Raw genomic sequence first — 23,755 nt, forward strand, 5'->3', positions numbered from 1 at the left:
TTCTCCGCACAGAGTTCCAAGGAGTAACTGGACACCACCCAACAGAATTCTGCCTAGATGTCTGAACAAATGAGGGCAAGAATAATTTGTCTCAAAATTACACAGACTCTCTCTGTGACAGACCTTCCTTCTTCTGGAACTATACATGGCAAATGGGAACACAAGAAGGTGGTTAATGGGGAGGTACCTGAACTTGGTGGGGTCTTGGATGGGTCAGACAGGTAGGGAGGAAGAGGGGAAGAAACACTGCCAGAAACTCGGAAGAGAGTACTGGAGGAGAAGAATAGGGGCTTCAGCCTGGAACTTGGGAAGTAAGTGTGTGTTACAGGGTCCTACTCTCGCTGCAGAAAGAGTAGGTATCAGGGTACCCTTGTTCTGTGAAGGAATCACAAACGAACTGCCCAGAAGGTTGCAGAACAAGGCTGGAGTGGAGGCACCCCAACAGGGGATTCTCGCTCTCCATGAGAGACTGTCAGGGCCCAAGATAGAGGCCCTCCCCTTGGCACAGCAATAGCCCACCCCTCAGTCACAGGGGAGAAGCCACAAAGAAACCAGCATTAAGATCAGGACAAACAAAATACAGAAGTGTAGGACTGGCAGTGGGATTAAATGACTAACCACATTGTACAAGTGGAGGATACTAATCAGAGAACCTCAGATGACACCCACTGCTCAGAGAAAAGATCACAGGAATCAGGGGACATAGCTCATTGGAACTCTGCCCAGACATAGAAATGGAGGAGTGAAAGGAAAATGGCCATATGGCCCAGAAAGTCTCCCAGTGCTTGAGCTTCTAGATGAAAAACTTGGCCAAGGACAGGAAGAAGTTCTAGAGACATAATCCACTCTACGCAGTCCTGAGGGTGATTAAGCTACACTGTCTGGACCTATGAATTTAGCAACGTGTTGTCTCATCTAAAATCTCTCTCATGTAAGGGGCTTCCGACACTCCACTTTGGAGATTACTCCGAATCCTAACTGATCTTAATGGTCAGGAAGCTGAAAATGACATCACAAATCACTGGCAGAGCTAAGAACAGAACCCATGGCCAATTACTACATTCCCAACCTTTGATTTCTTGCAGCTTTTCATACACTGTCTATCAAATCAACGGAAGAAATACTAAGTGCAGGCTAGGGTCAGGTCTACAATATAAACTTCCATTAGTATAACTACCTCACTCAGGGGTGTGAAAAATCCAGACCTGAGTAACACCATTATCCTGACCTAAGCCATGATGTAGACATTGCTACGTGGACAGGAGGGCTTCTCCCACTGACAGAGTTACCGCTTCCTGACGAGGTGGATTAATTACAGGAATGGGAGAAGCTCTCCCATCAGCATAGTAGCATCTTCACTAAAGTGATACAGTGGTGCTGCTGCAGCATTTTAAGTTTAGACCTGCCCGAGGCACCAGGAGATATGGATTCTTCAAACAGCCCTGCAACAGACTTCCTTTTGACCTTGGACAAATCACTTAAACTGTCTGTGCTTCAGAATCCCTATTTGTAAGAGAGGGATGAACATGCTTTGCTACCTCATGGTGCTGTTATCAGGCTTAATTTATTAGTGTTTTTAAAGCACTTTGAAATCCTCATATGGAAAGCACTATATAAAATAGGTGAAACTATCATAGTGGTGGTAGTAGCAGCAACCATTAGAATTAAGACTGTATGGTGGTTTCCATTCTAACTCCCCTTTTTTTAATCACTCAAAATATTTTCATTTAGTCAGAACCAGAGCTACTTTACTGTAACATCTCCAAGGGAAGCAATTTAAGCAAAAGTTATTGAATAGTTATTATTGGTGTTTAATGGGAACAGTTTTAGTAGATATGATGCTTGATGGATGCATTTAGCCAGAGCTAAAGGGTTAACTGGTGATTAACCAGATATAATATTCTAAAATCTGGCCTTTTAATACAAAAATTACAAAACAGTATTTGTAATACACAACATTCAGATCTTGCTTTAGATTATCAAAGCATTGTATAAAACAAGAGATAATTAATTAGCAATTAAATTTAATTGCATTGTGTTATAATTGATTGTTCAGCATGCTGATTGCCTTGGCAAGAGGCATCATACAAATACAATTACTGGTCTCCATTTTGCAGCTGCTCCACAGGCACAACTCCCATTTATTTCAATGAAAGTTTTGCCTGCAGTGCAGCTGCAGAATCAGGCGCTAAGAAAGAAAGAACAAAGGGATAAAACAAATAAAGGGGAAAAAAACCGAGAGAAGATCATTTTTTAATTCTTGCAATTTATGTAATATTAGTTCCTTGTTTCATTTTAAATATTTTCAGATAGCTATTCCCGTAAGAAAGACTAATTAAAGGATTGTTAGTGATTTAAGATCTTAAATAGTTTTTATGTTAGCATTTTCGTTTTCTTTTAAGGGATATACACAGTATAGGAGTAACACAGAGGTGATAAATGTATCATGGCAGATCCTCAGTTGATATAAATTGTCATAGTTCCACTGAGTCAATAGGACTGTGACCAAATATACCAACTGAGGATCTGTCTCACTGATTAACATAGGTATGTTTTATACAAAATGAGAAGGAGATAAAAGCCCTATAGACAGCCAAAAATGAACCAAGCAACCCCACAACCCCACCCCTATTTGTCCCAATATTAAGCAATTAAAAGACTTTAAGAGCTTATTGAGGGATGAGGGGGGGAAGGTTAAGAGCTGACTCAATCACGATTTAAAAGTATCTACAAAGGAAGACAATATTTGACAGAAGAGGACTTTTTAACCTAGCAGGAAAAGGCATAACTAAATCCAATGGTTGGAAGTTGAAGGTACACACGTTCATAGTGGGAATAAGGAGCTTATTTTTTAACACTGAGAGTAATTAATCATTGGCACAACTTACTATGGGATCAGGTGGATTCTCATTCACTTGTAATCTTTAAATCAAAACTGGATGTTTCTCTAAAAGATATGGACTAGTTCAACCACACATTGTTGATCTTGGTGGAAGAATTACAGGGTGAAACAGTGTCTTTGTTATGATGATCACAATGGTCCTTTCTGGCCTTAAAATCAATGAATTAAGACAATCAATACACCATTTTCTTTCAGATGATGTCAGAGCTGAGGATAGTGGAAATGTATTGAGAAGCCTCCAACAATTTCTGTCAGGCCAATCCCAGAGACAAGTGCTTACATGTGGAGTTCTATTAAGCTCACTACTCTCCCAACTTTTATACAACTTAATTGTGGAGCCATTGGTATACATGAGACATATTAGACTCAAAAGTAAACAATACTCAGGTCCTAAGTTCCCTGTAAGTGCACAGCCATGCAACACCCTATTTAGCTCTGCACAGGCACTCAGGGAACCCACCCAGGGACCTGTCATGGCCGGGGGAGGGACGCCCCTCCCCTGGCCCCAACCAAACACAGCCCCCAATATGCCACGGCTGGGGTGGCCCCCCGGCCCCAACTATGCTGTGGCCCAGATCTGCCACAGCCGGGGCAGCCTGGATCCGAACCCAGGCAGCCCGGCCTGGATCTGAACCCGTGGCTGGGGGCAGCCTGGTCCACACCCAGCCACGTCCGGGGTGGCCAGCCCAGAACCCTAAAGGCCTGGTCTGGAACCATCTGCAGCTGGGGCAGCATGGCTTGAACCCAGCCGTGGCCAGGATGGCCCAATCTGAACCCAGCCATGGCGGCCTGACCCAAACCCAGCTGCCTAGCCCAAATCTAGGTGGCCCGGCCCGGCTCTGTCACAGGGAGTCCCTCCCCAAAGCCAGCCCCGGCCCAGACCTGTCTCAGCCAGGGCAACCACCCCTGTATCCAGTCCCAGCATGGACCTGCAGGGGACGGGGGAGGGGCACCTCTCCTGTGGCCCCAGACCTGGAGCTGCTGCAGCAGGGAGAGGCACCTCTCTGTCCCAGCCGAGGTGCTGATGTGAGGAGAGAGAGCTGGGAGGAGTCCTTTCTCCCTTTCAAAGCCCCTGAGCAACCTCCTGCACCCCAAACCCCTCATCCTCACCCCTACCCCGAGCCTATACCCCCAGCTGGAGCCCTCCCCCCTCCCAACCCTCTGCCTCAGTCATGAGCCCCTCATCCTCAGACCGCCCCCCTGCTGAGCCTCAGCCCCCTACACACCCAGAATTCCCCCAGCCAAACCCCTACCCCCATGCACCCGGCCCTCCCTGCTGAGCCCCACTCCTCCTGCACACGGACCCCTGCTGAGCCCCTCCCTCCTGTATCTGGACTCCCTACCCCTTCACCCAGACACACACACACCGCCCACCCCTTGCCAACCTTATCTCCTGCAGCTGGACATCTACCCCTGTACCGAGACCACCTTCTGTTGAGTCTCCTGTAATCGAAATCCTATCCCCACAAGCCCCACGCCCTAAATGTCGATCACACCAACTGGACCCCCATACTTGGACCCCACCCCACTGAGCCTCAACCAGCTGCACCCAGATCCCCACCCCACTAAACTCCTCTCCCTCAGATACCCCCGCTGAGCCCCCCCACACCCAGACCCCTCCTGGTGAACCCCAACCACTTTCACCTAGACCCCTCAGCAGAATTCCATTCCCCCTCCACCCAGAACCCCTCAAGAAGCTCCTGTGCATCCAGATCCCCCACACACCTGGATCACCTCACTGAGTCGCCCATATCTAGATTGCCCCACACAGAACCCTCTCAACCCAGACCTGGATCGCCACACACACTAAGACCCTCCACACTTGGATCCTGCCAGGCTGAGTCTGCCTGTCCACATCTGCTGCACCTGGCACAGAAGGACAGGACCCTGGGATGTTTCTGGGGCAGGCCCAGCCCTTGTTCTGTGTCAGGGTTGAGTGCAGTCCATGTCCCGGGAGTGAAAGGGCTGCAGGGTGATCTCCCACCTCCATGCAGCCAGTGTCCAGTGCTGCCCACTGCCATGCTGGAGCCTGCACATTTATTTATTGACAAATAAAATTTGCAGAATTTTAAAATATTGTGCGCAGATTCCAAATTTTTATTTTTTTGGCACAGAACTCCCCCAGAAGTATTATGTAGTGTCACACCTATGCAGCATCTTAATTAAATAGAAATATTTCTCAGACCATTCCCACAATTCTGTCATCTATCATTCTGTCATCTATCTTACGTTTTCTTTGTAAATTATTCTGGAGGACAGGGATAAAACAGTTTCATATTACTTAACTTTTTAGTATCCAAAAATATATCTAGATTTGACCATTCAAGATTTACACAAATTGTAAACCTAACTGTAAAGACAAAATAACTTTTTGCTGGTTCAATGTAAAATGTAAAATGTTGACTTTCCTCTAGAAACAGCTGTATGATTCCATTGGACCAACAGGAAATTTCCTCTAAACAAAAGATAAAAGAAAAAAAATGGAGGCAATGTTAGAGCCTTTCACCATTCCTGTGGTAGTTTTACACTACTTTTCCTGGTAGAACAATGATGCAGCTTGTGTAGTCCCCTGAGTTGGTGGCCTGTCCATTCATGAATAATAATATAGTGTAAAGCACTACAGTTTCCAGTAACCACCTATACTAGTCTTCAAGAAATAAAACTTTATGGAGTGCTCTCAATATTGTTTTGTTAACTGATCAAAAATAAACTTCACATAAGTTAGATAAGTGTTTGTTCAGAACTGTGTATTTAAATTTTTCCCACATAAATCCAAATATTCCTGGATAGACAAAATACTGATGCACATCCACACTGAAGTATTTCAGAGTGCTAGGGAATTCTGATTGCTGGAGTGGCTTAGGAAAATATCAATTATCAATTTTTTCCTTAAAAGAAAATTTCAGAAGGAGAAATGTTTAAATAAGTTACGACAGTCTGTAAGTCGTTTGTTTAATCTAATGTAGTATTTTCCAGGTTTATGTTCAGTATGTACACCACTGGAATATTTCAGCTTCTGCCTTCAATATACTCAAGCAATAATGTTATAGAGAAGTACTTACATTAATTGAAGATGGAATAAGGCAGATTCAAATTCTAAATGAGTGAAGTTTTCCCACTGAAAACTATAGCGTCTAGGTGGAGGGATAGTTCAGTGGTTTAAGCATTGGCCTGCTAAACACAGAGTTGTGAGTTCAATCCTTGAGGGGACCATTTGGGGATTGGTCGTACTTTGAACAGGGGGTTAGACTAGCTGATCGCTTGAGGTCCCTTCCAACCCTAATATTCTATGAAAATCGCCATTCCATATCACAATAAAAAAGCAGCATATAGACTTTCTATATCCATTATATGAGAGGCAGCACTGCTTACTATTTAATTCAGCTAAACATGAGCTCCTAGTCTGATGCTGTGGCCAAAAGGAATAATACAATCCTTGGATGCATAAGCAGGGGAATCTTGAGTAGGAGTAGAGAGGTTATTTTACCTCTGTATTTGGTACTGATGTGACCTCTCCTGGAATACTGTGCCCAGTTCAGATGTCCATAATTCAAGAAGAATGTTGAAAAATTGGAGAGGGCTCTGAGAAGACCCATGAGAATGATTACAGTATTAGAAAAGTATGATAGTGACAGACTCCAGGAGCTCAATCTATACACGTTACCATAGGGTATTGTCTACACTGCAAAAAAACACCTACAGCAGTCAGTCTCAGAACCCAGGTCTACACACTGGGTCTCACAGTACAGTTCTAAAAATAGCAGCCTAGACATTCCCACTCAGGCTAGAGTTCCAGATCTAAAACCTAGGGCGGGGGGGGGGGGTCTCAGAACCCAAGCTTCAGCCTGAGCAGGAACATCTGCACTGTTATTTTAACACCGCACACAAGACCTGCAAACCCAAGTCTACAGACCTGAGCTCTGAGACGCACTGCTGGAGATGTTTTAGTTTTTTGTTGGTTTTTTCTCCCCTCAGCATAAAGATACCCAGAGAGAAACTTAAAGGGTGACTTGATTACAGTCTTTATGTACCTACTTTGGGAACAAATATTTAATAAATGGGCGCTACAATCTAGCAGAGGAAGGTATAACACAATCTAATGGCTGAAAGTTGAAGCTAGACATATTCAGACAGGAAATCCAAGGTAAATCTTTAACAGTGAGGGTTATTAACCACTGAAACAATTTACCAGTGATCATGGTGGATGCTCCATTACTAATAACTTTTAAATCAAGACTGGATGTTTTTCTAAAGGATCTGCTCTAGGAACTGTTTGGGGGGGGAGCTGTATGGCCTGTGCTATACAGGAGGTCAGTCTAGATAGTTACAATGGTTATGAGTCAGGAAAAACGGCAATCAATTTCTGAGAGCAATTTATTCTGTGATATTAGCCAAGTAACTTAATCTTTCTGTGCCTCAGTTCCACACATACAAAAAGAAGAAAATAATATTTACCAAGGAATACCTCCTTCACAGGCTTAATCAATAATATTTGTGAATAAATCTGAGATCCTGTGATAAAAAGTCTTATATAACTATTATATTGTTATACATTTAGCAACAGAAAGTGCTCAACTTAACCGACCTTCATAACAATATCATATAACTGATTGCATAATTGCAATACTCTGGGCTTGATTTGAGGTGGAGGGACTTCTTTAATATCTCCATTGAAGTGTCTGTAAAGTACTACAGAAGATTTTCAGTACTAATATTTTTATATCAAAATCCCACACCTAAGATATATGCTAAGAGAGAGGTGCCCAAAGGCAAGAAGGCCGATGGCATTGGCAATTTGCCAACAATACAATAGCTGCATCCAACTGATATAAAATTAATATTACAGTTGTTTTCATTCTTAATATGATAATAGGTCTCATTATGTAATTCTCCATCCTGGGATCAACGGCTCCCCCTGAAGTAGCTACTTATTGGATAGTCTCTGCCTGTCATAGTTCCATAGCTAAGATGAAGGTGCTGGCAGGTTGCAAATATATTAGTTTTTGGGCCACATCTGACCCACAAGTTACCCTTTGGACACTGCTAGACTAATGCTCACATTCTCTAATCCAAGGAGCACCAGGAGAGGGATTGTCGTCATTCCGCCTTGGATCCATTCCTCCAGAGATACGGTGCCATCATGGTCATAATCAATTTCTTCCATCATTTCATGAAGGATCTATAGGTTTAAAAAAAAAACCCTATAAATTGGATATTCTAAAACAATAAAAATATGCATTAACCCTGAGCCACCCACTTTGTGAAGGAAAAAGCAAAGTAAAATATATCTTATGTGGCAACTTTGGAAGAAAAGGTATTTAAAGTCTTTTTACCCCTCACCTCTCCCCCAAACATAGGTTCTATTAGAACAGGTATAACAACTTTTTTTTCATTTAAAAATATTTTTGTGGAATTTTTTTCAACATTTTCAAATTTTGAAACAAATAAATTAAATATCCCAAAATTGTTATTGACCCCCGTATTTTTTGTTTTCCCCTCCCTCTTTCCTCCATTTTGCTTGGGTTGAGGGAAAGCAAATAAATAAATGGGGAGATAATGGAGACAGGGAACCTGAAATATTACATTTTCCAGTTTTCAACAAAAACTCCAAGAAAATGATTTTTTTTGTGAAATATGCTTACTATTTTTATTTAGCTCTAGTAGTGACATTATATACCATAGTTTCATATTACCATCTTTGTAGCATTACAGATTCTTAGGATTCTATGGAAGGATAAAGCTTCGGGAAAAATTCACTGTGAGCCAAGGTTAGCACAAGGCCCTGTGCATCACTTAAATTCTTTTTATGGCTTCTGAATTTAGCTTTTGACTGATAAGCACCAATAAAACATCACCAATAAAAACAAATAAAAAAATTAAATCAATGTTTAGCTAATAAATCCAGTAAAACACCAGAAATGGTTGCTTGCATCTAAGAGTTTGTCCACATGGAGCAGTAATGCAGACTATGGAGTGGTTCGTGGGGATTTCTAAAGTGCACTAACATGCTGTACATTGATTGGTCTGGGTAGATTCCACAGTTTGAGACCCATTGTACTAGGTGTGCTGTACACAGATGATAGTTCCTGCCTCTCATGGGTTTTGGGTTAGGTCTGTACCAGGCACACTGAGAAGGTGAATTACTAAATGCAATGGGGAGAAAGCCTTAAACTTTAGTGGAGGGCATATATTTCAGACTTATGACCATAATGCTATGTTGTCCTCATTCGAAAAAGATTAGGAAAGGACTGAATGGCAGCCCCAGAAAGTAGTAACAACTATTATTATTTTTACTACTCAATATACGTATTAATATCACAGATATTCATGGGACATTACAGAATGTTTTCCAGAAATAATTGCATCATGATCTGACAAAATACTTACAGGACTGAGTTCAGTGACATCCCATTCAAGATATTCTGCAACATGCATCATTTGAGAGATGATATTTTCTAGCTCCTAGGCAGGAAAAAAGAACAAAGATATTTTAATGCAATATCAGACTGGCTGATTTTCTTACAATTCAGATATATAGTTTATAATTGTTTTAATATAGACTAACAGTGTATTTGGATGTATCATCTCTATGGATGAAAATATTAAATGTATATTTTAACAAAACAACAATTTAAACCTCAAATCATTTACTACATCAAAGTATATAGTAAAAAATATTCAATCAGCAGTTATATGCTATACATTTGAATATCAATATTATTACTAGTAAAAGTTAAAATCAGAAATAAATATCCATTGGGGACTCCAATAAGCAGAATAAAAGGGTTACTTATAATTATTTTAAGAAGGGAATATTTTAGGGTGAGGCTTTTCTGTGTATGTGTTTGACTTTGGTGAAAGGAAATCTTTCAGAGAAAAAGGAGGACCTGAACTCACATTTTGTAGGTGCTTTGGTCAGGTATAACTTATGCTTATCACGTAACTGGGATGACTTGTGCTGTTGGAAGCGAGACTAGTAAGGATTTGCTGTCACTGAACCATGTTCTTTCAAATTTGTGGTGTTATCTCCACCGTTCTGCTTTCAGTTTCACAAAATGTCATTAATTTAAATCCCTGGGTTTGGTTCACCAAGCTATGAACCCCACAAGGTTTGCTTAAGTGTTTAAGGATCACAGGAACTTAATGTATGCAAATGGTATTTTAACATTTTTGAGTAATATCTATTATAAAATATGGATATGTTTTAATGCAATTGTAAGTTTGGTACACTTACCATTTAGATATTTGTACAAACTTGGGGGCAAATCCTCAACTACTGTAAACTGAAGTCAATAGAGCTATGACAGTTTACATTAGCTAAGAATCTGCCCCTTTGCTTTAGGGTCAGCACTCAAGCCCAGTATAAATTGCATCCATACGAAAAGCATGCATGTCGGGGGGGGGGGGGCACATTCAGCCCTTCACTTCTGCTCTCAAAATAGTGCAAGTGAATTTATACTATTATTACAATTATTTCTATGGGGCCTTTATTTTCAGAGGCGCTGAGAACTCAACTGCAGTTGCAGTCTAAGTTGCCAGTACTTCAGAAAATGGCCATTAATGCATAAGGCTCAACAAAAATGGCATTATTTTGCAACATTATTCAAACTGCCAGAGTTCTTATTACCGCCTCCCTCGCAACCGCCACCACCACAACCACTTCCTGCACGTGCAGCCAACAAGTAATGCCAGCAAGGAAGGGCACACAGGTGTTCAAGAAACACACACTTGAAGATACTATGCTTCCTGACCTCAGATTCCTCCTAGAATGCATCTATGAAGTGTAAATTCCATGGGTTTTAGGGGAGCTAGGAATAAGGTACAAAAGTTGTACCTTGCTTACTCTCCTTTTTTCTCTCTTATGAACAAGAGGCAACATGAATTTGGCCACAAAATTTTTGGAACAAACTCTCAAACACTGGCATCAAAGTTGCACCTGCAAAATACATACACACAAAAATCAGTAGTTGTGCATGCAACTGGATGCATGCTTGGATGCACAACTGCTCACATACACACACAATGGGAGCTACACATGATGATTTTACAGACACACTTTAGACATCAATGTTTGAAAGAGTTCCCGTCAATATTTTTCTGCAGTTATTTATGTTTTCTGCATAACCCAACCTTTCATTTTTTAAAAAATCTGTTGTCTCTAACCCTTTCTAGTACAGATATTGCACTGATGTATACTACTTAGTGAAGGCTCTCTAATCCTCTCACCAGCCTCTTTTTTCTGTGCTTGAAAAAGCTTACAAGAACAAGGAAGAAGAAATACTGTGGAGAAACAAGGACACTTTATCCCTGAATAATCTTACTTTTGCTTAGTCCTTAAAATGTGGACTTTAAAATGTGATTTTTACATTCCAAAAACTCTTCACATTGTCATAATTCATATTTTATTAACATCCAAGAGTGCTTTAATAATCTTTTATGAAGGGTGATGATTTAATCAAGGACAGAATTTCTTCTGATTAAATTGAAAGATCAACTGTATATTATGTTCTGACCTGTATATTAGCATTGGGCACCACACCTTCCCTCCTTTGAGTTGTCACTGATCCTTACTTAATTCAATGAAAGCCATATTTAAACTGGTTCTCTCTTCAGAATTGTGCTAACATGGTGTTTGCCCACTGGAAAATGTCTGTTCGTAACACTGGGTCAAATTCACTCCAGCACATAAACTCTTAGTAAGTAAGTGGAGGAGAGGGGAGTGTAACACAGTTGGGGAGATGAAATCTAGCCCTATAGCCACAGTTACAGCCTGTGAATGGAAATAAGAAAATAGAACCTCTTCACACTCATTCTACAGGGTGCTAGAAGCTTCAAGAACCTAATCTATGATCCTACCTTCTATCCCTTACACATTAGTTGGCTGATATTTGTTAAAACCCCCGTTGCCTGGCCCTAGAACACTATCAGAACCAGTTTAAGTGTATGTCCTATTACTTTATTTCCTCCTATATGCCAATTTCTCTCTTTTCCTGCCTCCTCGTTTTTTCGGGGGGGGAGGGGGAAGAAGAGGAAGCAAAAGACAAAGATGCCTGCCCTATCCCCATTTCCAATAATATGCTAGTCTTTGCTCCTTCCCAATACCTGTAAACACAGCTGGTGCTAGCCTCCCCCCACCACAACAAACAATACTAAAACAGGCAAGTTCTTATAATAAAAAGTGAGCAGTGGGTCCCCTTGAGCTGTTCAGGGCTCCAAGCAATTGCTTTGTCTGCTTATGCCTAGCACCAGCTCTGCCCACAAGCCACACACTTCTTGAACATCTCTCTGATGACTTTCTCTGACGTTCTCTTAATTACATAATCAGGAACTACTCCTAAACTTCTCCTTTACAATGTATCCTCATTCCTGGCCTCTCTGAACATGCTAGCCTTTCCCCTTCATCTTCTGCTGTTACCTTCTCCCAGAAAGTTGAGCCTCACCTTTCTTCCATCTCAATGCAACCCTACAAATAGCTCTTTCATGTACAGCTCCCAATAAATACAAAGGGGTTTTGGGAACTGTGTCAGGTTGCCTCCTGCAGTAAAATGTTACAGCTAAAAATCAGAAGAATGATTTCACAGTGGGAGATTCAACATTTGACTATCTTTATAGTTGAGGAGGAAGTGGAGGGGAAATGGGTATGCTCAGCAGAAGGACAAATTGTTAGGAGTAGCCTCAAAATATCCTGGATGACAAATATTTTTATTATACACAGTTATTACTTCTGTTTATCCAGTGTGTGTTCTGCATGGATTCATACAAATACACTATTGCAGTTTATGCTAGTATAATATGTCAATAGAAATAAAATTACCGAACTGTCCAAGTACCCATTTCCATCTGTGTCATACAAGCGAAACATAACTAAAAAAAAAAAAAAAAGGGGACAATTAGAAAAAAAAAAAGTAATATGTACATCATTTTCCTTAAACTCTAGAGCAAGACAGAGAATTAAATGTCTGACTTGAAACGGGGATCCTGATTATAACTATAGAAAAAAGGATCCCAGTTAGAAAATTTGCTGGCCTCCTCTTGCACTCTCACTGTGCTTTTAGTCCACTATGATGATAGCGGCTCTACAAAAGCTTACTCATTAGCTAATTGTACCATTGGAAATTATTGAAATTAGTTTTCAGGTCAGCTGAATGCAACAGTAAATATACTTTCCATATCTGCAAAGTAAAATTTTCCCTGGTTTCACTGAGTTCACAATATTGGTATATAATTAGAGCTCTACCAAATTCATGGACGTGAAAAACACGTCACGGACTGTGAAATCTGGTCTCCCCCATGAAATCTGGTCCTTTGTGTACTTTTACCCAACCCTGCAGAGCTGAGTGTCTGGAGAGTGGCAGCTGCTGGCCAGATGCCCAGCCCCAAAGGCAGCGCTGCCACTGCTGCCAGCATACCATGCCATCCTTGCCTCTGAGCTGCTTCTGGTGGGGCTGCAGCCTTCAGAGCTGGCCAGTTTGAGAAGTGCTGAGTCTTAAAGATTGTACATGTTTATATTTTGCTGTTTAAAAATACATATTCATGGTTGTTAAAATACCGTGACATTTAAGATTTAAATATCTGCAAGCATGAAAGTCAAGATTTTTACAATGCTAATGACAGTGAAATTTACAAAATTTGGTAGGGCCCTATATATAAAATAGAGCTGTGGGGCACAGTTCTGCTCCTTTTGAAGTCAGTTGTAATGCTCTCTTAGGCTATGTCTAAACTGCACACCTTACAGCGGCAAAGCTGTGCCGCTACAGCAGCGTCGCTGTAAGGTATACCGTGTAGCCGCTCTTCGTCGGCAGGAAAGCTCTCTCCCGCTGACAAAATAAAACCACCCCCAGTGAGCAGCAATCGCTATTTCTCCCACCAACAAAGCACTGTCCACACCGGTGCTTTTCATCAGGAAAACTTTTGTTGGTTGAAGTGTGTTTTTTTCACACCCCTGACAGATTAAAGTTTTACCAATGAAAGTGCATGTAGATATAGCTTTAAAGTGTCTCACTGTCTGAAATTTTGCTTACATATCTGGGCCCAATTCAAGAACTCATTTCTATTCAGCACTTGATTACATGCTTAATTTTAAGTATGCACATAAGCTAGTTCTAGTACAGAAAACAGAATGAACTTAAGCATGCACAAAAGTGCTTTCCTGAATTGGTGCTTGAGGGCAATTCCATTCTGCCCCATAGGTCGTGCTTAATGTGAGTGTAAATATCTTAAAGGTAGCATCTCACGTATTCTTCTCTATAACTAATGGTATAGCGAGCGTAAAGACATTGAATACCTCTTAAAAGGTACAGTGCCTATGCATAAAAGTGTCTGTCTTTATTGTCTCACCCCTTGAGCAGCCACTTGTACTACATTTGAGGAAACTGATTTACTTATGACACCTTTCAGAATCTCCCAAAATGAAAGAGACTCATCAGATAATGTTTAAATTAAAGAAAAATAGATCTTCTTAAAAGTTCTCAGTTCAAGGTAAGAGAACTGTTTCATCATCCCCCTTCTCTTCCCAGAATGGATTTCATACTAAATCCTGCAGTCTCTAACAGTACCATCAGCTGGGAAGTTTTATACAACACCGAAGTTGAACACATGGTGCTAGAGTAAAATGCACTAAATCATGAAAATGTGTGTCTCTGTACAAGACAAAGATAACTATCGATATACAAGCATCAATAAATAGCTATAATACATAGCAGAATCCCAATAATGTTAGCAATTTTAAATAATGTAGATTAAATCAGGTCCATGCATGATTTAAATTCCACTTAGGTCCTCAAATTAGTATTTAAGTATCCTCTGCACAGGGATATATCATAGAACTGGAAGGGACCCTAAAAGGTCATTGAGTCCCAACCCCCCTTCACTAGCAGGACCAAGTACTGATTTTGTTCCAGATCCCTAAGTGGCCCCCTCAAGGACTGAACTCATAACCCTGGATTTAGCAGGCTAATACTCAAACCATTGAGCTATCCCTCCCCCCTAATTGAATGAATTAAACTGATTAACACAAACATATTCAATATGAATCTGTAGAGTTTCAATTCTTCAGTCAGTATTATATTCCTCTCTGATCCGCCACACAATTTTGGATAAAGCTTTGTATTAAAATTCCATTTATAAATAGTTTATAAAGGGTTAATAAATGATTAATAAGTGTTTTAAGCATATCACAGATATGATTAATAACATTAAAGATATTTATAACACCTTCAGTAGAAGGTGTTATAAGTAGTTGTAAGCAACCTATTGACCCGTTGGACTTGATAACAATCTATAACAAATGATTAACCAATAATTAAAAATATTTATTAATCATGATATCATACTTTTCTATCTTTGCCTCAATGGGTCTCCATCATATTTCAAATTTTATCTAAAAGCATAACTTCTCCCCTCATTTGTGTGTCTTGGATCTGATTTTCAAAAGCATCCAGTTTTGATCTAATTCTGCCGACACTGAAGACAATGGGACAACCATTGACTTCTTTATGGGCACAGTAAGATCAATCTGCTTCTTATTTTTTCTTTTTTTCTCCTACTATTTTATATTGAGTTCTCCCATTGTGTTATGTAACTAAAAATTTTCACTTTAGTAAGTACTTAGTTCCTGGTTCTACAAACAAGACTACTCACATGCAAAGTTTCTTGAGTACTTAAATGTCTGCAGGATCAGGACCTCATTTAGTAAATACCATTAATTTACATGGTGAAATATACTGTGATTACATGACAAATTTTTCTTCTGTTGAAGGTGATAACCAAAAATACATAATCTCAGTGTTAGCCTTATATGCTTATCTCATGCAATTAATTTTAGTTCTCAAAGGTCATCCAAAGCATATGTAAACTATTTATTTACAGATTTTTGTTTTGTAAATTAAAAAAGTTGAATTATGTACACTTTCATTTTCAAATGCTCCTAATTACCACAAATATCTCAATTAGGTTTCCTTATGCACCAGTCTTTGTAGTAGAAGAAAAACAGAACAGCAAATAAAATCCTGATAATCAAAAAACAGCATTTTAAGGAAGCAAAAACAGTTACGTCTAAATTAGAACAGATTTTTGAGCTGTTTTATGTAAACATTGTACTGAGTATGAGGATAATTCTCCAAATAACATTTAATATAAAATGCATATGGACCTGTTTTTAATACTCTGTGCTCTTGTACTTGGAGACTCTTTTATCAAAGCATTTCTTATAGCATTATAGCAAGTTATTATATTCTGCATGATGCGTCAATTGATGATCATTATGATTACATATTTATCTCCATCCCAAATAAATTAGCACAATGAAATCTCTTCAGTATTAAGAACAATTTTATTGTGCAAGGGCTGTGATTGAAATTATTGGACGGTATTCTGTGGCAGAGGGCCCCAGGATATGAAATTTCCACAAAAGCCCCCTCAGAGACAATTCTCCACATTGTCCAGTCAGGGTAGGATTTGCCTCAGAATAGGCCAAGGGGCCATTCTGAAATCTGGTAGATACCAGGGGACTGGTGAGAGGACACCACCATCAGGTGTCTTGTGCTTCTGCAGCAACTCTGTACCCTGACAAATCTCTTTTCCCTGGCAGCAGGGCTCCATTGACATCTTAATACCAGGGACTTCTCTGGCAATGCAACTTCTGGAAAGGAGACTGCATACAGAAGACAATACAGCCCCAGACTGCAACATCTTTTATGGAGAACCTCTGCAGGACCATAGAGGAGATGTGCATCCTTGCCTGGGGTCTTGGTAAGCCCCCCAGTCACTACCTTCTCCCACAATGCAGATCCCTGGGATCAGCGGAGGCAGCTTTCTCCCGTTCTGTATGTGGAGCTGAAGGTCATGATCTGGGCTTTAGGATTCTAGAATGGCCTCTACAGTCTGCCACTTGGATGGGCTCAAAGTATTGCCTGCTGAATTAAAACTTAGGAATTTAGATTTTCCTATTCAGGGGATCAACACATAATCCACAGATTTTGTTTTGAGTTGCAGAGAAACATCCAATACATCATTAACCTTGGACTATTGTAGCATTTATACGATATCAGTGCTATGATATTGGCAAATTTGGGACAGTCATTACTCAGGCAAAATTCCCACTAATCCTGTGTCATCAGGATCAGGACCTTGCATGCTATAGTTATAAGCTAGCTATAGACTAGAAAACTTGGAGGTTTATAAAAGACATGGTCATTAAAACTTGCAATGAATATAAATTTCCAGCAGATAGAGCCTAGTGTCTGTATTTTTACAGCAGTGATACTGAATAATTTCCTATAGTACAATATCAGGGCCTGATTCTGCATTTCTTACGGAAACAAACCTCCCATTAAAATCAGTACGACTTTTGCCTCTGTAAGGACAGCAGGACCTTAGTCTACACTTAGAGCTGGGGGTGTGATTCCCAGCTACAGTAGATACACTGGCACCAGCTTTCGTTGTGCTAGCACTCTAAAATTAGTAGTGTAGCCATGGTAGCACAAGCAGAGGAGAATGATGGCATGGACTAGCCACAAGCAAAAACCTGCCTGAACCCCACGGGTACATATTAAGGGCAGCTAGACGATGCCCAGGTTACCCCAGCTACTTTACTATTTTTAGAGCGCTAACTCAACGAGAGCTAATGCGAGTATGTCTACGCGAGCTGGAAACCACCCGCTGCAGCTCCAAGTGCAGATGTAGCCAGTGTGTTAGTCTAACTCAAGAATTGACTGTAAGAATGACAGTGTGGGGTTCTATATTCTTTGTGTTTCATTGATTTCCATATCAAACTTTTCAGGTCCTGGCTGAGGAAAGCATTTCTGTTCAGGAAAGGTGCTTATGCATGTGCTTAACTTAAAGCATATATTTAATTGCTTTTCTGAACTGAGCCTTTGTTTGTAAGTAAAGACATATTTCCTAACCGCTAGCCCTACAGACTCACCTGGACACACAACTGGGTTCTTTCCATCTTGCTGATAACCACTAGCAACATAGGATATATGGGCCATATTAACCTCTCAGCTACACAGAATCATAGACTTTAAGGTCAGAAGGGACCATTATGATAATCTAGTCTGACCTCCTGCACAATCCAGGCAACAGAATCTCACCCACCCACTCCTGTATCAAACCTGTGTCTGAGCCATTGAAGTCTTCAAATCATGGTTTAAAGACTTCAAGGTGCAAAGAACCTTCCAGAAAGTGACCCATGCCCCACGCTGCAGAGGAAAGCAAAAAACCTCCAGGGCTTCTGCCAATCAGCTCTGGAGGAAAATTCCTTCCTGACCCCAAATATGGTGATCAGCTAAACCCTGAGTATGTGTGCAAGACTCACCAGCCAGACACATCTGGAAGCCCTGTTGTCTACACTCACACTACACATGCATCTGATGAAGTGGGTATTCACCCACGAAAGCTTATGCTCCAATACATCTGTTAGGCTATAAGGTGCCACAGGACTCTTTGTTGCTACTCACACTTATGCATCCCTAGGCATCCTCATTAGCCTTACATGGATTTTCAAAAGGTATGACTGATGGAGATAATGGGGCCGTGCAGGGTGAAGGTATATCTAAGGGGATAATTTGGACTGCAAAGCCTATACTACTAGTGATGATGTGCAAGATGGAAAGAACTCCATTTGTCAGAGCCCAGGCTCAATTACTGAGGCTGGAAGTTGGAAAAATACATCTTGTAACTTACTGAGCAAACTTGATAAAGAAATCAGATAGACACAAGAATGCAGAACTCTGCTATGCCATTTTTATAGTGTCACTTTAAGATAAAACTACACTTCATTATGTCTTAAATTTAGAGCCAAAAATTTCCATTTCAGAATTTCCTCAAGACTGCGTACAGCTCAGGTCTGCAAAGCTGAAAATAAACCAATGGCTGTTGTTACTAGCATTATAATCAGGTGGATGTATTAGCAAATTATTAGGGGCTTTTGTGATTTTGTTTTAATTCCCTCCAATTTAGCAGCTTTTTCCTCAGATACAAAAAATATATACATACATTCTAGTTTGTCTTCAGGTCTTCCTCTTTCAAGCAGAGACAAATAGCAAACAATGTCTTTCAACTGGATTACATCTGGTACATGTAAATTGGCAGGAACAGCAAGTTGTGATGTAGTGGTACCTTTATTAATTCTCAAACCTGGAAATAATACATATGCTTTGTTATCTTTATCAACTACATAAATAGGAAATCAAAACCAGGATTCTTGAATATAATTATAATCCTTAAAGACATAATGGGGTTTAATTAATATTTAGATAAATAGATCAATTGACAGTTGAAACATCTACAGTTCTATTTCACATTTACCTCCCAAAACAGAATGGTGTTACAGGTCTCGCAAAAGAGGACTAAAACAATAAAATACACAGGTAGAAAACAAAACACTTCCCTGCAATAGGAAACAAAGAAAGGAATTCTGGGACTCACTGAATTTCTTTCCATTTAGGGTGATCTGCTGTCATTTGACTGTGTAGTAGTTTTTGTTGAATACCTTTATTTCACTTAGTGGATATGTTATTGTTTTTCCCCTGCGTGATGTCACAATCCAGCCCAAATTTGCCTCCATTCCAGCGGCCCTGTAGAAGCTCCATAGGCCTCCTAAATTATGTAGCTTCACAAGCCGCTCCCTATTCAAAGATGCTTGTTGCCATATAATGCTCTTTCATGCCACCTAAATTTGTACCCTTGCCAGTGGCAGAGTCAGAGCAACAAATAATTAAACTGTCAAAATCCCTGCCACTAGATATTATGAAAATAAATATCCCATTTTAATAATAACAATAAAAATACTTATGAGTCAAACTAGTGCTGATACATTTGTAAGATACAAATTTCAGCACTGTCAATCCTCATGCTTCAATTTGGAAGTTAGATGGACTATTCCTAGAGAAGTGTGCAGGATCAAGCCCTAAATTAAGATGCAAACAACAGGAGGACATGACAACACAGAGAGGAATCATAGAAGTTTCTGATTAAGGGGGTTTATTATGTCTCTCACTGACCTTGGAAATGTTAAAGAGAATCTTAACAAAAGGATTAACTGTTCTTAAACACTTTGTGTAATTCATTCAGAACAGGTTCTTCATTGATAAACAATTTCTCCCTCACACATTTTTTTGGCTAAAACAATTACTGTAGCCAATGGAAACAGAATCTTCTCTGTTCATCTCACAAATTGTATTCCATGCTTATTTCAACGGGATTATTGGAGTGAGTAAGGTGAGAAGAATTTGCCTTTCAGCAAACAGAATTTGGACATGCAGAAGCAATTAATTTAAATCAAGTTTATATCCAGCACTCTTTTTATGCAGATAGGAAGAAAGATTAAGACAACTAAAATAAATAAAAGGGTGTTTAGAAGGCAGTGTGCGCCCAAATATAAATGCTAAGAACTCCTCAGCACTAAATATGGATTTACCTCTGAATTACTTTAAGTTATTCTACATGGGAAAACCAGTACTTCCCAATAGTGCCAGGGTCTTTCCTTATGACAAGTCTGCAGATATAACAAATGGATATTATTAGACTAAAATGCATGTTTTAAAATTAACTCCAAAGTAACTCCTTCCTCTGAGTCTCTCAGTATCTGTTTTCCAGAATACAAACGTCATCTAAAATCTAACATCTATGGGATAAGGAAAGTCTTGCTAGTTCCATTTTAAACCAACACCTGAAAACGCTGGCATTGAATGAACAACAAAATAATTTCATATAGCAGATGGCCAAGTTCAAAAGAAAAAAGAAAGAAATCAAAGGCAAAGATCAGAAAACTGTAATATATGCATGGTAATTAAGGCCTTGTTCTTGCAATTGAATCTGTACTTGAGAGCAAGGCGAGTCTGGGCCCTGCAGAGATGCAAGTGTTTCTCCCATGCAGATCTCTAGTTGCAGGACAGGTACCTAACCTGATAAGATCACAAGGCTTAAGTGCTAATAAATGCCTATAAACTTAAATTGCTATAAAATATTCATCAAAAAGATGTTAAATCTTATCTAGCAAGGAACAATAAAATATTTTTCCGCAAGTGAAGTCCATTCTTTTCTTGGTTAAAAGTACTCTGTCATTCTTTGGAGAACTAATTGAAAAAAGTTTACTTTATTTAAAAGAAACTACCTAAATAACATGGCAAAAAAACACGAATATATTGTTCAAACAGCTATTTAACACTATCATGTGCTACATGGGGATGAATTTTGAAACATGAAAGGTAAAATATGACCTTGTATTCTGTCCAGATAAATATACGCATATCCCTCACTCCTACTGAAATCAGAGGGAACATGGCATCTGGATTGGAAAGTAGAATTTAGCCCACTCAAAGGTATAAGAAAGCAAAGGCATTTCTCAGTAAGTTGAGAAGAGCCAATGCTCATTTTCAGGGCAGCAGCTTGCCTGACATAAGGATCAGTTTCTCTTCAGACCGTTAAGGGAGAATACAATTTATAAACAGATGTGATGGGGGCACTTGTAGAGAGCAACTCATCACACAACTATCTCTGGCAACATTTGTCCATTATCCTTCCCTACATGTTTACTCAGTTTCCAGATGAGTTTCAAATGCATTTGAAATATTTTCTCTACTTTTGCAAATCTCTGTCTTACACTAGTTACAAAATGTCTTGATAGCATAACATAAAATTCTTCAAGTCCTTTGTGTGCCTTTTGCAGCTTTTTACATTAAAATTTACAACCATCAAGTTATTTCGCATGGCGTGTTACCCATTATAAGTGCTGTTGCTATGTAAAATCATATATCTCAGTCAGATTACATAGTTTAATTGCAGTCCCAAATTACCCATAAATCTAATATGAGGTCAATGGAATTATCTAACTGAATGTTTTTTCACTACAGCATTTGTATTAGGCATATATCATTGACTTCACTGTGAGTTTGAACAGTATTATAACAGTCCCCTTGGCATAATATTGAATCCAAAGGACTTAACTCAATAGAGTGAGAATGAAATTGTCTCATAATGAGTGGGTAATACGGATTTTATTGAGAGAAAATGGTCTCATGGTGCTAAAGACCTGAATGGTAGAGTGAGGGGGAAATATTTTATATATATTACTGTTACAATAAAAATCACACACATACAATAAAAACAAGCTAAGGATACGCTGGCAGAAATAATATTGAAATTCATTTCTTCTTACATCAGATAACATTGTTTTAAAAGAGGCTGTGTGTTTTAATGGGGGGACGGGGGAGAAGAGAGAGAGTGTTGCAAAGTAAAGGAAAATCCATATGCACCATTCCAAGGCAGAAGTTAGTTGAATCTAAAATGGACCTAAAAAGGTCTATATCCTTTCCATTTAATCGCTCATTCAGTGCTTAAACTGGGAAGGTGCATGTTTCATGGGATAACAGACTCAAGAAAAAATAAATACATACATAAATAGAGCCGAGTTGCTAAGCGGCTCACCTCAAACACTGTTTTACCAAACCTGCTAATCCTAGATTATGATAAATACTCCACCACCCCCACCTTTCACAGACCACTTTAAGCACTGCATGTAGTGGTTTGAACTACATAACCATAGACAACACCAAATGTGATTAAAAATAATTGTAGTAAATGATTGTGAAATGAACAAATGTCACTATCTAAAGATGTGGAACTCCACCCCCACCCAACAAAACGAACAAAAACAAGCAAATGAATACACAGACGATGCCTATTAAAAAGTCAGCCCCTATTACGTTGCTGAGACTGAACAGGAACAAGGATGGGAGAGGTGATGGGAGAGGCTATTTGCCCCTCTCACCCAGATTTAATGCTTGGCTTGGACTGAGCATGCTCACTAGGACTGAGCATGCTCAGTAACACTGCTGAAACTGGATGCCCTAATTCTGTTCCCCCTCCCCCACACCACCACCAGCAAGCACGGGCCATCTCTGTAGTATCTGTCATACCACATTGTGATAACTATTTGGTAACTGTTGATTTTTAGTGGCTACTACCAAAGGTGTATTCGCAGCTGACAGTAGCCACTGTGAAAACATCAACAACAAAAATAAGCTTAATAGAAAAAGCAATTAAACTGTTTCAGACACATTATTGGCAACAGAAACTAACAGGGCAGCAGAAGAAATCCCATTCAGCTGACTATGTATAACATCCAAAATGGCTATTGAAGAAAATCATTTCTAAAGGACAGATTTAGAAAAGCATAGTAGTAAAACAGTGAGCACTGTCATATTATGCACAATTATCATTGTAAAGTGTAAAACAATAACCAGCATGTAAATAATTATGCCTCAAAAGCGTGAGAAAACTTGGTAAATGAACACAAAATAAACATATAAATAATAATAGCCTGAAAATGTATTTTGAAATTGAAAAAAAAATATAATTTTAAATTGTTTAATAATTATACTTATTTACTGATAATACAGCACCAATCAAGATTAGGGCCCTATTGTACTATGCACTGTATAAACACAATTAGAGAAGTCCATCATCAAAGAGCTTACAATTTAAGTAGACAAGACGAAAGGAAGGAGGGGAAACAGCAGCAGAGAGAAGGGAAAGTCACTTCACAAGACTACATAGGATGCCAGTAGCAGAGTTGGGAATAGAACCTAGATGTGATGCCCTGTCGCTGGACCACAGTGCCTCTATTATAGGCCTTATTTTCAAATTATGCTACATATTTTTAATTCTCCCACCCTACCCTTTCAAAGTACATATTATCTCCATTTTACAACTTGAAAAACCTAGCTTGTTAAAGTCAATTGTTTAAAAACTGTCCGTTAAATTTGGGTGTTTCAATTTCTGGGTGCCCTGCTTGGGAGACCAATGACCTGATTTTAGAGGGATGTTCATCAGCAGCTCACAATGACTGAA

The 23,755-nt window shown here is 39.5% G+C and overlaps 1 protein-coding gene across 6 annotated transcripts in view; it reads right to left on the reverse strand.

Annotated features, from left to right (window-relative positions):
• The window catches only part of DGKB (diacylglycerol kinase beta), a 565,198-nt gene that overhangs the window by 386,661 nt on the left and 154,782 nt on the right, over positions 1-23,755 (reverse strand). For all 6 annotated transcript variants that reach the window (XM_030550690.1, XM_030550689.1, XM_030550688.1 and 3 more), the window contains exons 6-9: positions 18,899-19,039; positions 12,717-12,766; positions 9,290-9,364; positions 7,962-8,081 (exon numbers count right to left, since the gene is read on the reverse strand). In XM_030550690.1, coding sequence (XP_030406550.1) covers positions 7,962-8,081; positions 9,290-9,364; positions 12,717-12,766; positions 18,899-19,039 — 386 coding nt within the window. The remainder of the gene's footprint in view (positions 1-7,961; positions 8,082-9,289; positions 9,365-12,716; positions 12,767-18,898; positions 19,040-23,755) is intronic.

Source organism: Gopherus evgoodei, chromosome 2 (genome assembly GCF_007399415.2).
Source record: "Gopherus evgoodei ecotype Sinaloan lineage chromosome 2, rGopEvg1_v1.p, whole genome shotgun sequence".
Taxonomy (NCBI): domain Eukaryota; kingdom Metazoa; phylum Chordata; order Testudines; family Testudinidae; genus Gopherus; species Gopherus evgoodei.